This window comes from Convolutriloba macropyga, chromosome 3 (genome assembly GCF_964194025.1).
Source record: "Convolutriloba macropyga chromosome 3, txConMacr16.3, whole genome shotgun sequence".
In the NCBI taxonomy this organism is placed as follows: domain Eukaryota; kingdom Metazoa; phylum Xenacoelomorpha; order Acoela; family Convolutidae; genus Convolutriloba; species Convolutriloba macropyga.
In genome coordinates this window covers 68,123,856-68,137,212 of record NC_134470.1, presented here as the reverse complement: position 1 = coordinate 68,137,212, position 13,357 = coordinate 68,123,856, and the positions used below count along the sequence as shown (strand labels likewise).

Here is a 13,357-nt window from a genome sequence, read left to right as displayed (position 1 = left end):
AAGCCAAAGGTGCTCTGTTTGCCCACATGCCACTATCTCACCAATAATTGATAAGCGGACCTTATCTAAAGATTTCTCCTGAATTTGTATGCAGTTAAACAATATTTCTTTGACCTAGAATCTCATAATTTATTTAAGCCAAAAGGTTACCTGCGCAATTTTAAACTGCCAACTTGTTTGTGAAAGCACAAACAGACTCAGGAACTTTCGCCTGTCAATCTAAAAATGGTAAAAGATCGATAACTTTTTCCTTTTTGCTACTAAAGGTTGACTTTAAATAGCATCCTTTGAAGTACACTGCTGTCGATTTAACGCTACGCGTATTTTCACGTCTTAATTCGTTAATTGGTTCAAGAGTTTTGGTTAATTCTTGTTAAAAATGAAATTGCGAAATTAGTCAGGCGAAGAGCGAATCGTACAGAAGGTTATGCCGTGCAGTAACTTGTTTAATTTAGCTTTGATTGGTATACTATTCAGCAGCTTATCCGAGCAAGTATCCTAAATTTTGACCTTTTTGAAACTAGGTGACAGAATCACCTGTTTCAACGTTCTTTTAATCAAAACAAACAAATTGTTTGCTCAACTGTGAAAAATCACAGTTGTGAAATATTTAGATGAAATTTTTTTCCTAGCCAGGTAATTGAAAAGATTTTCTGCTAAATTAGCATAAGGGATATTGCGGTAGTTCCTGAGAGTCCATTAATTAACCTGAATTACAAAGCAAGTAATTGCTCGCGTAGTTTCCTCAGAAAAGATTGTCTAAATCCGGAGGCCAAATACCAAACAATGACCGGTATTTGGGTTAGGACTTCATTACTGATACTCTGGGTTATTGTCGCCCACTCGACTCTTCTTCCCGAAGGTTATTCACGCGATAGAAGGCCAAATCTATTCTCGGGTGAGTAAATTTTTTATAACTTTTATAGACATAATCTTTGCTTCTTTATTTCATCCTGCGTTTAGTTGTCCATTCATCCTTTAGTTAGCACAAATGTTTAGAAATTGAAATCAAATTTTTGAACTAGCATTGCAAACTGTTCTGATGATTATCGTTTATGGCTCTCACAGAAAGATCTTTTATTATTAATATACTTTTCTCAATGCGCAATAAATGAAAATGTGTCAGACTGATAAGCCATTTCAAATTACTTTTGAATGAAAAATTGTTCTGGGATTGAAAAGAGCAAAACAAGCTTCCAGCTATTTTGAACTATTCAAAATTCTTGACGAGTTCGTTCGTACGATTAGGTTTTCTGAAGGTTTTTACGGAAAATTTGCCCAAATAACTTATTTGCCAAAGTAAGTTTACTCAATAATGTCCTGAACTCACAGTTCAAACTAAATACTACAGTACAAGTTGTCTAATTATTGTATAATTTCTCCAATTTTTCAAACGCATTGCAAGCATTGTCGAGTTGGTTTTCAACTTTACGCACTAAGATTTAAAACTGAAAATTTAATGTCCATTATATGCAGGGTTTTTTGAGGACCTTTAGAAAGCTGGTTGAAAAAACTACGAGCAATATGAAAGCTCTTTCGTAAATTTTCTGAAAAAAATTCAAACGAATGGTAAATAACGTCTAGTTATTTAAGGTCAATATATTTTCCCGTGAGTTCAATTTTGTTTAATCACATTGAAAGAGAGTCCCTAAATTTTTATAATAATTTATCTAATAGCTGTTGTTTGAAGGAATCTTCGGGTTTGAACGTCAATTTAAAATCGAGTCTCATCCGTACAGACTTAAGTTAATTGAATAAAATAGATGCCCAGTTTAGTTTTTTAAAACAAAAAACTTGATTTCACAGCAAAAATTTATCTTTAAATTATTGAAGATTTATCTTCTATTTATCTTCAAACTATTGAAGAAGTTGTGATTGAAGTCACAATTGAGTAGGATTTTTGATATGATTTTTTTAATAGCCGCCCTCATCTTCTCAGCCGGCTATTATAGCGCTCCTATTTTTTTACAATTCAAAGAATTTGAATTGTATTGGGGCGCTGTCTTTTAAGATCTGTTCACACATTTTCATGAATTTTGAAGTCAAATCGGAGTAGTGATTTTGGTCACGCCGAAACAGGAAATGGAGCGAAAAAGCGAGTGGTTTTGCGGCGTGAATTTTTTTCGCTCTAATTTTAAAGTAGTGAGAAAATGGTGTTTGAACAAAAATTCGGTTTCTCGGTAGTGGTTTTTTGTTCAAATGCGGCAATTTCACTCTGATTTTTACTGTTTTTTCAATTTTTTGGATCAGATTTTTTTCTAAATGGTTTTCTCAATCCATTCACAGCTCATTCTAGGCCTAGTTTTTTGTTTGAATTGAATTTTTATTTCTCGCTAGTGGTTTTTTGTTCACATGCGGTATTTTGACATTGATTTTCTGGTTTTTTAATTTTTTGATCTGATTTTTTTTACAAAAATGGTTTGCTCAATTCACTCAGTCCATTCTTGGTTTAGATTTTCTGTTTAGTCAATGAAAATTCTTTGTATTATACGTCAGGACTTTTCCTGCTATGTTTTTTTACTTCGAACTTTTTTTGCTTTACCCATTTTGCCGCTTTTTCGACATTTTTCGTGAAATCTTTTTGACTTCTCTAGGCTAGTTTCACTCTTCTGTCATTCTGCTCATAGTCCTTTTAAACAGCAGCTGCTCAGCGAAGCAATTCAAAATGAAGAGATTCAGTATAAAAAAATCAAAGTCAGAAATAGAAACGAGATAAACCCATAAAGCCCATTTTTAGATGCCCGGTACTTGAACTTTGTTCTCATAAGTTTTAGTTACTATCTATAATGCTTATTGGTATTGATACTAGACCCTGTAGCCTCTCACTGAGAGAGAGGAGTATGTTCAACTACGAAATGACATCAAAATAAATCGCACTTAAATATGTTTTTGTACAAATATCAATTTTTGTTGATGTTTTCTTTTCTTGCAATCCGAATAGAGTTATGGGAATCAACGGCGGCTATTTTTCGGCAATCTGCCGGGTATGTTTTTAAGTTGGAGCTCTACAAAAATCTGAAAAATTTTGATGGACTAAAAGTTAAATTTCCTTTCTTATTGAAAGAGCAACGATTATTTACAAGCGGCTCATTTTTGTAACATGAAGTTATATATTTAGTATTTGAATTGCGAATGAAACCTCTTGTTTACAGTTACAAAAAGAAAACAAGTTTATTTTAAGAAGTCTTGGCAAGAATAATGAAAGGCTGAAAAAAACAAGGAGGCTCGTTAATGTGCAATCGCACATAAGGTTCCGACCCCGCTCATCCACAATTTAGGCATAATTGTCTATCAAATTAGGAACAGGTAGAAAAACCCCCAAAAACTCTAGTAGTTTCCAGAAAAAAATTGGTGTATGAACGAAAAGATAGCCTCCAAAGCAGATAACTCAGTGGAGTAAAATGATGCATTAGATTGATAGGATATGCCGATATTAAGAAAGCGAGTCAAGACGAGCAGCAAAATCAAACAACAAAAATTAATCACATCAATTTTTCAGTTTTAAAAAGCAAAACTTAATAACGAAGTCAAAATAGCGTCGGATAAAACTAAAACTAAACAAAATAACTTGTAAATCACCAGAAAAGATATGGGACGAGTCCATAATAAGGCTTGGTAACAATTAAACACTAAAGAACAAAAACAGTACAGTTGAAAAATTCGCTTATTTTAAAGAAAGTTCATTTCAATTTAATGAAAACCATTAGAAATCAACTGAAATATCCCTTTGGTTTACAATTACAAATGCTTATATAGAAGGGAACTAAGAACTGTCGAAAATTAAAATTTTTATGCGGTTAAAAAAATAGACAAAAATCAATAAAAACTTTTGAAGCCAGAAAACGCTTTTGAAGCCGTAAAGCCATACTTTGGCCCTCAAAATATGTTCGCAAGCACCTTCTTCGAACACCTATAATGTATTATGAGACCTCTCATTAATGAAACTAAGTAACAAGCAGACAAAAATGAAAAGACAAAAATAAGTAATATTTGTTTTTTTTTCGAAAACAAATTTTCCATAGACTTGAAAGCCTAAATTATAAAACAAAATAATTAAATAGTTTCGTTCATTCTTCCAACAGAAGCACTTGAGACCTGCATTTATCCAGAATATGTCTTACGTTTACAAAGAGAACGTCAAATATGAGAAAAATAAAAAATAATTTGCTTTTTTTAGCGAAGAACCCGTGTTGAAGTCAGTAAATGCATGACGAATTCTTCAAAACCATTAGGTTTTGTGACACCAATCAAAATGACCGAAATTGCGAAGCAAATTGTTTTTTTTATTTTTAAAACAATTGTTTTTAAAGTCATTGGCTATCTTCTAATATCAGAATATCGGTTCATCTATACTTCCATGAAAAGCAATCAAACCGGTTCATTGTTCAGGAAGTTTCATACGACTAAAAAGACAAAGTGAAAACGACAGTTAAAGACAAAATTAAAAAATTGAATTAAGTTCTTGGAGAAAGTAATGACGAAGCCGTAAAAAAACTATAATCTATATCTAAGGATTTTAATATTATCAATTTTTCTGATTTTGATGGCGGATAATGTGATATATGAACTGTCAATTACGTGATAATTGGACAAATCTAGAAATCATGAAAAGTGGGCAAATACATAAAAACAAAAAAATGTGAAACCTAGTGGTGTCAAAGCCAGAAAACCATAACTTACGGCATTGAACTGCAAAAAGATTAATCTGAGTTCAGTACAAAGAAGAAGCATTCATTCATTAAAGACACTAACCTACAAGTTGACCAAAAAAAAGAATGGAGGCAAATTTCAATAAGCCATTTTTTTAATTTAAAACTCCAATATTTTTAAAGGTCAAAATGACCATAAGTTTTCAAGCGATAAAGTAGAAAAGTTAGTTTGGAGCTAATTAGGAAGCCAATTGGACCTATCACTAGTGAGCTTCGAGTTGAAATATTGTGTTATTATTATAAAAAAAGATCAATTTTTTTTAAAAATGCCGACTGATTAGAATCCGTATTATGTTTGGATTGTAACAGTCCAAGATTGGTCTAAAAGAAGCCCCGCTAATGCTGTTTGTCCGTTAAGAACACTTAGTTTTTCGAATGTCTTAGATATAGATATTTTGTTAGTTAAAAAATCAAAAATAATTGCTGCGTTTTTGATAATCAACGAATAAAGTTGGCGAAAAACGGCAAAGTTTCAAAAACAGAGCACTCGCAATTGAATTTGAATTACAAATAGCCCCTTTTGAGTCTAAAAACATTGTGTTAGTGGTGTTTGGGTGTGCACTTCCTGTAAATTTAAGCAAATAGACTAAAGAAACTTATTTCGTGCTGTTTTTGATGAAAAAGTCTTAATTTTGTGAAATATTAAGCCAGAATTTTTGACAAAAAAGAATAAATAAATAGCCGACAATATTTTTTCTCTTTAAAAATAAAATCAACAACACTTTCTTGAAAAATTTAGCAGAATTGGAGAAATTTTAAGTAAAAAATTTCGAAAAATCTGAATAAAATCAACGGAATTCACTCTATTTTCTCAAAAGTTTAAACCTCGATGACTCATTGTAAAAAACAAAAATCAAAAAAATTTTCTTAATTACATATTCTACGCTGGACAAGCTGTCTAATGATACCAGTCTCAACTCTCTACGATGAATATATCGATCGGCCAAAATTGTCTGAACAAAAAACCCATTTGAGTATATAATCCCCCCCCCCCTCCACCTCAAGAGGGGTCGGAACAAGTAAAGTGCAAACTTGCTTGAATTGTGTTGGAGGCATTACAACGATGAGGATTATTACTAGCCATCTTCAAACAGGGTTTTGCAAAACTGATCTCTGACTAGGATGCCGGACAAATTATCAAAAACACAGAAATTTTATAATCCTCTGTAATTTTCATTTTTTGGTCAACAAACACTTTAACTAAAACTTTTTTCCTCAACAAATCTGGCCAGAAAACTTTCAAACTTTCCAATTTCGGTGAAAATTTTTACCAGGAGAACGGAAAGCAAAACATGAAAATATATAAAAGATCAGCAATTTTGATTTCAGAGCAAGCTGGTCACCATAGTTTTGTTCTGAATTCTTCAAATCTATTCACAATTTCTATGTTGTACACAAAATATCAACGAAAATTGGTATCTATATGCAAGAAACCTGTTGTATGCAAATTTTACAGGTCGACTGCGTGTTTGGTTAAGATACAAAATATTTGAAAAAAGCGAGATAGATCTTAAGTGCATTTATTAGTGTTTTCGCTCATTTATACAGACTCATAGTTCTTGCCAGATGAGCAATTTTTCAAATTAAAAACAATTCATCTTGCTGTCAATGTAGATGAGTTCCATCAACTTTTACATTTGAAACAAACCAACTGTATTATAGTTTCAGCAGGTTACGGTTTATCTAATGAGTTGAAAAGAGTGGGAAACTTGAAACTGACTATCTCCTGCAGTTCAAATCGTTGAGCGGTAGCCCTGAATTTTGCTCAGAGAAATTGACAAATATAAAGAACTTATAAGAAAAGGAAGTTCTGACTCTCGGCTACAAGTAAAATTGTTCACAAAACTATTCTACAGTCATTGTTTTCCAAGAAAATTTTGAAAAAAATTGACTGGAAAAAATATTTAACATAAAAGGTATGTGATCAAGAATACTCTGGACTAAACTGACTGCTCAGGAGAAAAGGACGCATTGCGTTTTGAGGCGCTTGTTAAACTTGTGGAGAAAAACAACTGTCGCTTCAGTTATAAACACTATATTGTATAAAGAAACAAATAAAAGAATAACTAATTTGAAAGGTTACTGCAAAACTCTGTGTTTGCCAGCATTGCTTTTCCAATCGGCATCAGAAATTATCAATTCCGTTCTCGTTGTTGATGAATTAGTGCATTAGTTAACTCCTATCATCATTCACTGATCAGCCACACTGCTGTTTGCGCTCTCATCTTGAATAGCAACCGGTGAAATTTAAACAAGTATTGGCTTTCAGATTTCTTTTTCATGCAATCATTGGGTGTGATAATAAGTAATATCGACAACATTTTCACACATTGAACCAACGGTTGAATGTTCAGTATCAAAATGAGTACACATGCCAATTTTGAGTAAAAATTGATGTTTATTTGTTGATACACTATGTTGAAGACAGCACAGGTTGGAGTGTCAAACGGAATTGATCTCTGATCAGACCCTACCAGGCCAATGTAATCTTTGATCAGACCACCCCCAACGGAAGTAAGCTCCGATCAGACTGATATGCGATGGAAGCCTCGTATGCGCTTGAACTGCGTCAGAAGTTCTCTGATTAGACATTCCCAGACTGAAGTGTCCAATGATCAGGCCAAAATCAGACCATTGTCCAGATTTTTGTGCGACTATAGCCCCGACCAATTCCAGACCATTGTTTATACGTTTGTGCCCTCAAAATTATCTCTGAGCAGACTATGGTGTGCTCCAAGGTCCCTCCTGATCAGACTAGTGTGCGCTCGAAATCGGCTTTGACTAAAATCCAGTTGGATCGAAAAACTCTGATCCGAGAATTGTTTTAAGAATGAATGAAACTCTTAATTTCGCTATAATATAATAATTTCATAAATACTGTTGTTTGCACAAATATGCCCAACTAAGAAAAAGCCAATTCTGAAAGTATTGCTAAGGAAAATGAAAGCCAACTGTTGGAAAACAAAATGTTTAGTATACCATTAGTGCATATTCCGGACTCAATGGATGAACTTAAACAGGTGTTCATAAGAAAACAGTGTTGATCTACTCATTATAATTTCTTCTAAAGGGGACTGGAATTTGCTATCAACTGGACTCCTTGGTGGTCTCCTTACTGGTCAAACAACTGCTTTGTTGCCTCTTGGCAGAGCCAACATCTCTCAGCAAAAAACAAGAAAGTTGAATAAAAAAGGGCTCAAAATGGTTTCTGATCGGACCCAATTGCGCTCGAAATCTTCTATGATCAGAATAATGTGTGCTTCAAGTCACCTCTGATCAGACAAACCTTGACGGAAGTGACCTCTGATCAGACGAAAATCAGACCATTGTTTAGACTTTTGTGCGCTCGAACCAATTCCCAGACCCTATAATTTTATACTGGAAAAACTCAGTGTGCGTTTGATTTCAGTCTGATTCGAGATCACTTCAAACTGGCACCTCAACCTGAGAGACTTCATTGTATAATCGACTGAGTCAAATGATTTCTTTTATTAAGTTAGCGACAGTTTTTACTTCACAAAAAGGAAAAATCTGTATTTCAAAAAACAGCCTAGGCTTCAATGTCCGCATAACCTTACAAATTAATGATTGCATCGTCTGGAAAATGAACTGTTCCGTCATTCTATGGTAACATCCCTCGTCTCGTCCACATTATTTAAATTCTTGTAACTATTTGGATCGCGCGATGAAGAAAACGTTGGGATCTACTGTCACTCATGTCAAGATATTTATCTCAGTCCATTATGTTTGAACGGAATTAAAACAAAGGTGATATTTCAAAATCGCTGAATTTAGTTAGACTTTTTGTGAAATTAGAGGAATAGTTTTGTTTAATTTTGAAGAACTTTTAGTTGAACTTTGTTAAAGTAGTCGTTATCCAGTTTTCTCATTCAACTTTCATTATTGTAAAAGATAAGTGCAACCCAAAAAGGATTTTTGCTATTAGAAAGAGACAGTCTTTTGACTTTTTCTGATCAATTTTTTTAATCATTTTTGGAACAGTCTCTGTCTGTCGGATTTTTTAAGCCTAAATACGACAACATCCTTAACACGATTACATGTTTTATTGGCCTACACGAACAAATGAATAAATTTCTTGAAAATAATTTGTCATTGGATTTTTTTAGCGGAGCTATTTTCTTTGTTTAACAAAATGGTTCATAGAGAAACTGGACTGAATTTCAGTCCCAACTGGATAAGCTGATTTTTGAGCATAAACTTCTATTTAAAGGTTTTATTTGTTTGCAAGTTCTAATAAACCCTGCATTCATGTTTACGTTGAAACGAACGTCTTCATATTTGCTAGGATCCTTTTTAATGAGGGAAGGAACTATATAGTCGAATGGGGTTATTTGTTCAGTGAAATGTGGTTGATCGATGAATTCATCAAAGAAAGTTGTGGGTGGTATCATTAGAGAGCTCGTCCAGCGTAGGATATAAAATTGAAAAGATATTTTTTTCAATTAGTTTTTTCGATGGAGTTATCGAGGTTTAAATTTCAGTGACCATTTGACTGATCTTCGTTTTATTTGTTCACTTTTCCCTTATTTTTACGCAATTTTTCAAAACAATTTTGCTTAACAAATGTCAAAACTGTTAACGATAGTGTTGTTGGTTTTACCTGTAAAGGTAAAAGAGTAATGTTGAACTGTTTCACCCAATTTTTTGGCTGAAAATGTTGCTAAATTTTTTGAAGTTCAGAGTTTTCATCAAAAGTGGAACAATTGAGTTTTTTTCAGTCTACTTTGTTTGAAATTGGCCAATTGACGCATCCTAAAACTGCTGACAATCCCAGTAAAATCCAAAGAGGGCTAGTTGTGCTTCCGCTACTTCTTAAATTATATTTTTGCCGGTGTTTTGATAATTTATATCGAAGTAACTTGATTTATTTTTTAATTAAACGATTTTTGTCAAAGTATCCTGATCCAGAACATTTGAAAGAGCTATCTTTAGTTCAGCGCAGTTTTGGCTAGTTTTGGTCCAATACTTTTTTCTCAATCCAAATATAATTGGGATTGAAATCAGTCGCTGTCTTTTTGAAAGTTTTTTTCACTTTTTTAATGCTAAATATAGAACAGAACAACTCAAGTGACTGCTCATTAGTGATTGTTCTAAATAGCTTCTTAAAACGTTTGAAGGAAACATATCTAGATCATTTAACCGAAAGCTTATGGTCTTTTTGATTTTTAAAATCACTTGTTTTCAAATTGAACAATGGACTATTGAGTTCTGTAATTTTTCTCCTTTTTCGATAAACTTGAAGCCTAATGTCAGCAATGACAGATCACACTGAATTTTTGTAATTGATTGAAAGTTGATTTCTTTTTGTCGAATTTGAGTTTTAAGTAATGGCATTTTCAGTTTGAATACTAAGGTTTTAGTACTACGGCTTTAATACTACAAGCTTTCTTTTGAATTTTCCCATTATGAGGTTCCTTTTTGTCCTGTCACGTTCTTGCGATGTCAGATACCAAATTTTTGGTTGCTCAAAACAAGGTATAAATGAACATATCATTTATATCATTGGATGAATTATGGCTTTAACGGCTTTGACACCGTCTCCTCAAAGGATTAGTTGCATTTTTAACTCTGAAGTTGTTTGTCGTATTTTTTGTATTCATATGAAACGTTTTTGTTAACTGCCGTTGCTAGTAGTTTCCTATTCAAGAACAAGGAAACTTTTTTGACTTCAGTTGACGCCTAAACTTTTCCACGACTTTAAAATCAAATGATTTAAAGTAAAATAAAGACCTATTTTTTAAACTTCGACATCTTGCTTCTTTGTCTGCTTGTTACCTAGGCTCTTTAATTATAGACTGTACTTTACATAATTGACGTTGAAGAATTGCAGAATTGAAAATATCTAATATTTTAGTGCATCGCGTTCTGATTTAACGGCTTCGACACTTAATTTTCGCGAGAATTTATTTCTGTTTTTGATTTTGTCTGTTCTTTTTGGAGACCTATATCATATTCTGATCAATTATTGATCCCAATGGCTTCTGTTGCAGCAATCAATGATTGCCTTTATTGTAGGTCTAATTTGACTTTTTTTGTCTTTATGAATTATTTTCAAAAAAATATATTGAGTTTTAGATGTAAATAATTTTTCTTCTGGTTCATTGTTTATATTGTTTGTCTTGTCTTGGAATACTGATAATGACAGTTCTCATCAGCCCTCTAAGGTGGCTTGATTTACTCTACACAGTGGTTTTAGTTGGAAGCATATTTGTATTTTTGAAAGTTTTCTCTCTCTTCCTCATTTGGTAGACAATTAAGCCAAAGATGTGCATGAACTTGGTCGGAACATTATGTGCAAATGCACATCACCGAGCCTCGTTGTTGTATCTGAAACTAAGTGGTGCGTTATTGGAGCTATTAAATATGTTTTCAGAAACCAAATGATTTAATTACCCGGGGAAAAAATTTAAATGACCATACTCGTAAATTGATATCCTCGTCAATCTAAATTTTGCGAGCCTACTTCGGATGATTAAAGGGCAAAATTTTTTGTTCAATTTTTGAAGAAATTTTGCAAAAGAGTTAACCTTTCTGCTTGAAAGAAGGGTCTGTTTATACCGAATCACTGTCAATTATCAAAATTTTTATCTGTTTTTATTTTTATTTGTAAAACCGACATTTTTTAAAAATCTTGATTTTTTGTTTTCTTTTAATTGAAGTCCTACATACATCTTCAGTGCCCCATACTTCATTCATAAAGCTATGTTTTCATTCTGGATTAACCTCAATGTTTAAAGTAATAAAATTTCGAGACAAAAATTGGAGCTTGCTTCGAACTTAAAGTGAAAATGTTCAAAAAACAGACAGCATCGATAAACAACATAAACATGAAGTTTATGGGTATAGATATGCACAAAAATCTATCCGCTTTACGAACTGTGTATAAAGCCCACTTTTGTTTTTTTAACGTTAGCAGTCGTTATATAAATATTTATTTGACTGCTGGTGGAGCAGACACATTATCTTGCCGATATTTCACTTTTAATAAACTGCTTCGCTGCAATTTTGTCAACCGATATCAGCATTTGGTGATCAAATAAAAATTAGACGTCTGCAGGAAATTCATTTTCCTCATAATATCATTATGTCTGCGCTCTTTTATAACTTCCATAAATAGTTCTTTTTTGAGGAAAAATTTGAAAGTTTGAGAACCACGTGGCTATAAGGATAGATGTTGACAAATGTACAAATCAAATTCAACTTTAATTTTACATATAATGAATTTTCTTTATAGATTTTTGGTTCAAGTATCTTAACACTCTTAAATCATTTAAGAGCCAAACATTTATTAATGAGTTTACCAATTCTAGTCATCTAGCTAGCATTTGAGATCATTAACTCCCTTTGGCTGTGTTCCTGTTGTTTAGACCCCTCTTGAAGGGGGAGGAACAATATATTCAAATGGTTTTTTTGTTCAGACAATTTTGGCCGATCGATATAGTCATCGTAGAGAGTTGAGTCTGGTATCATTAAAAAGCTTGTCCAGCGTAGAATATGGCATTAAAAAGTTTTTTTCGCTTTTGTTTTTTTACAGTAGTTATCGAGGTTTAAACTTTTGAGAAAATAGAGTGAATTCCGTTGATTTTAATCACATTTTCCGGAAATTTTGACCAAAATTTCGCTAATTTTGCTAAAAATTTGTTAAATTTATTAAAGAAAGTGTTGTTGATTTTATTTTTGAAGACAGAAAATATTTTTTGCTATTTTTATTTGATTTTTTGTCAAAAAATTTGGCTAAATAATTCAAAAATCAGACTTTTTCATCGAAAACAGCACAAAATAAGTTTCTTTAGTCCACTTTGATTAAATTTGCAGGAAGCACACACCCAAACAACACTAACACAATCTTTGTAGACTCAAAAGAGGGCTACTTCGATTTCGGTTCCTAGTGCTCTGTAATTAAAACTTTGCTGTTTTTTGGTAACTTTACCCGTTGATTATCAAAAACGCAGCATTTATTTTTGATTTTTTAACCAACAAAATATAAAATATCTATATCTATAAGATTAGAAAAATTAAGTATTCTTAATGGACTAAAGCATTAGCAGAGCTAGTTTTGGACCAATCTCGGACTGTTACAATACAAAATTAAATCGGATTGTAATCGGTCGGTCTTTTTATATAAAAAAAATTCGATCTGTTTTAACTTTTAATTAAATAACAAAAGATTTCAAATCAAAGCTCACTAATGATAGGTCCGATTTGTTTTCTAATTAGCTTTCTAAAAACTAAAAAATATTGTTTCTAGTTCATTACTTGAAGGCTTATGGTTGTTTTGACTTTTAAATTATTTGATTTTTAAATTAATAATGGCCTATTGAACTTTGCCTCCATTGTTCTCTTAATTTGGTCAACTTGTAACTTAATGTCAGCAATGAAAGAATGCTTCTTCTTTCCACTGAACTCAATTTCAATCTTTATTGCGGTTTTACGCCTTAAGATATTGTTTTCTGGCTTTGATACTACTAGATTTCACATTTTTTTTAATTTCAGGTGTTTGCCCATTTTTCACGTTTTCTAGTTTTGTCACATTATCACGTTATTTACAGTTCATGTATCACATTATTGGCGTTCAAAATAAAGCACAATTCATAATATTAAAATCGTTGAGGATATGGACTCTGTTT

The 13,357-nt window shown here is 32.5% G+C and overlaps 1 protein-coding gene across 4 annotated transcripts in view; it reads left to right on the top strand.

The window, feature by feature from the left end:
• The first annotated feature begins 7 nt into the window (after positions 1–7).
• LOC142336391 (glycine receptor subunit alpha-2-like) overlaps positions 8–13,357 on the top strand; it is a 96,207-nt gene continuing 82,857 nt past the window's right edge. Inside the window, exons 1-2 of one of the 4 annotated variants that reach the window (XM_075385186.1) lie at positions 8–145; positions 722–898. In XM_075385186.1, the coding sequence (XP_075241301.1) occupies positions 787–898 (112 nt within the window). In that variant the 5' untranslated portion in view covers positions 8–145; positions 722–786. Of the gene's footprint in view, positions 202–721; positions 899–13,357 lie in introns of all 4 variants that reach the window. The other 3 variants (XM_075385189.1, XM_075385188.1, XM_075385187.1) reach the window with 3 other exon arrangements.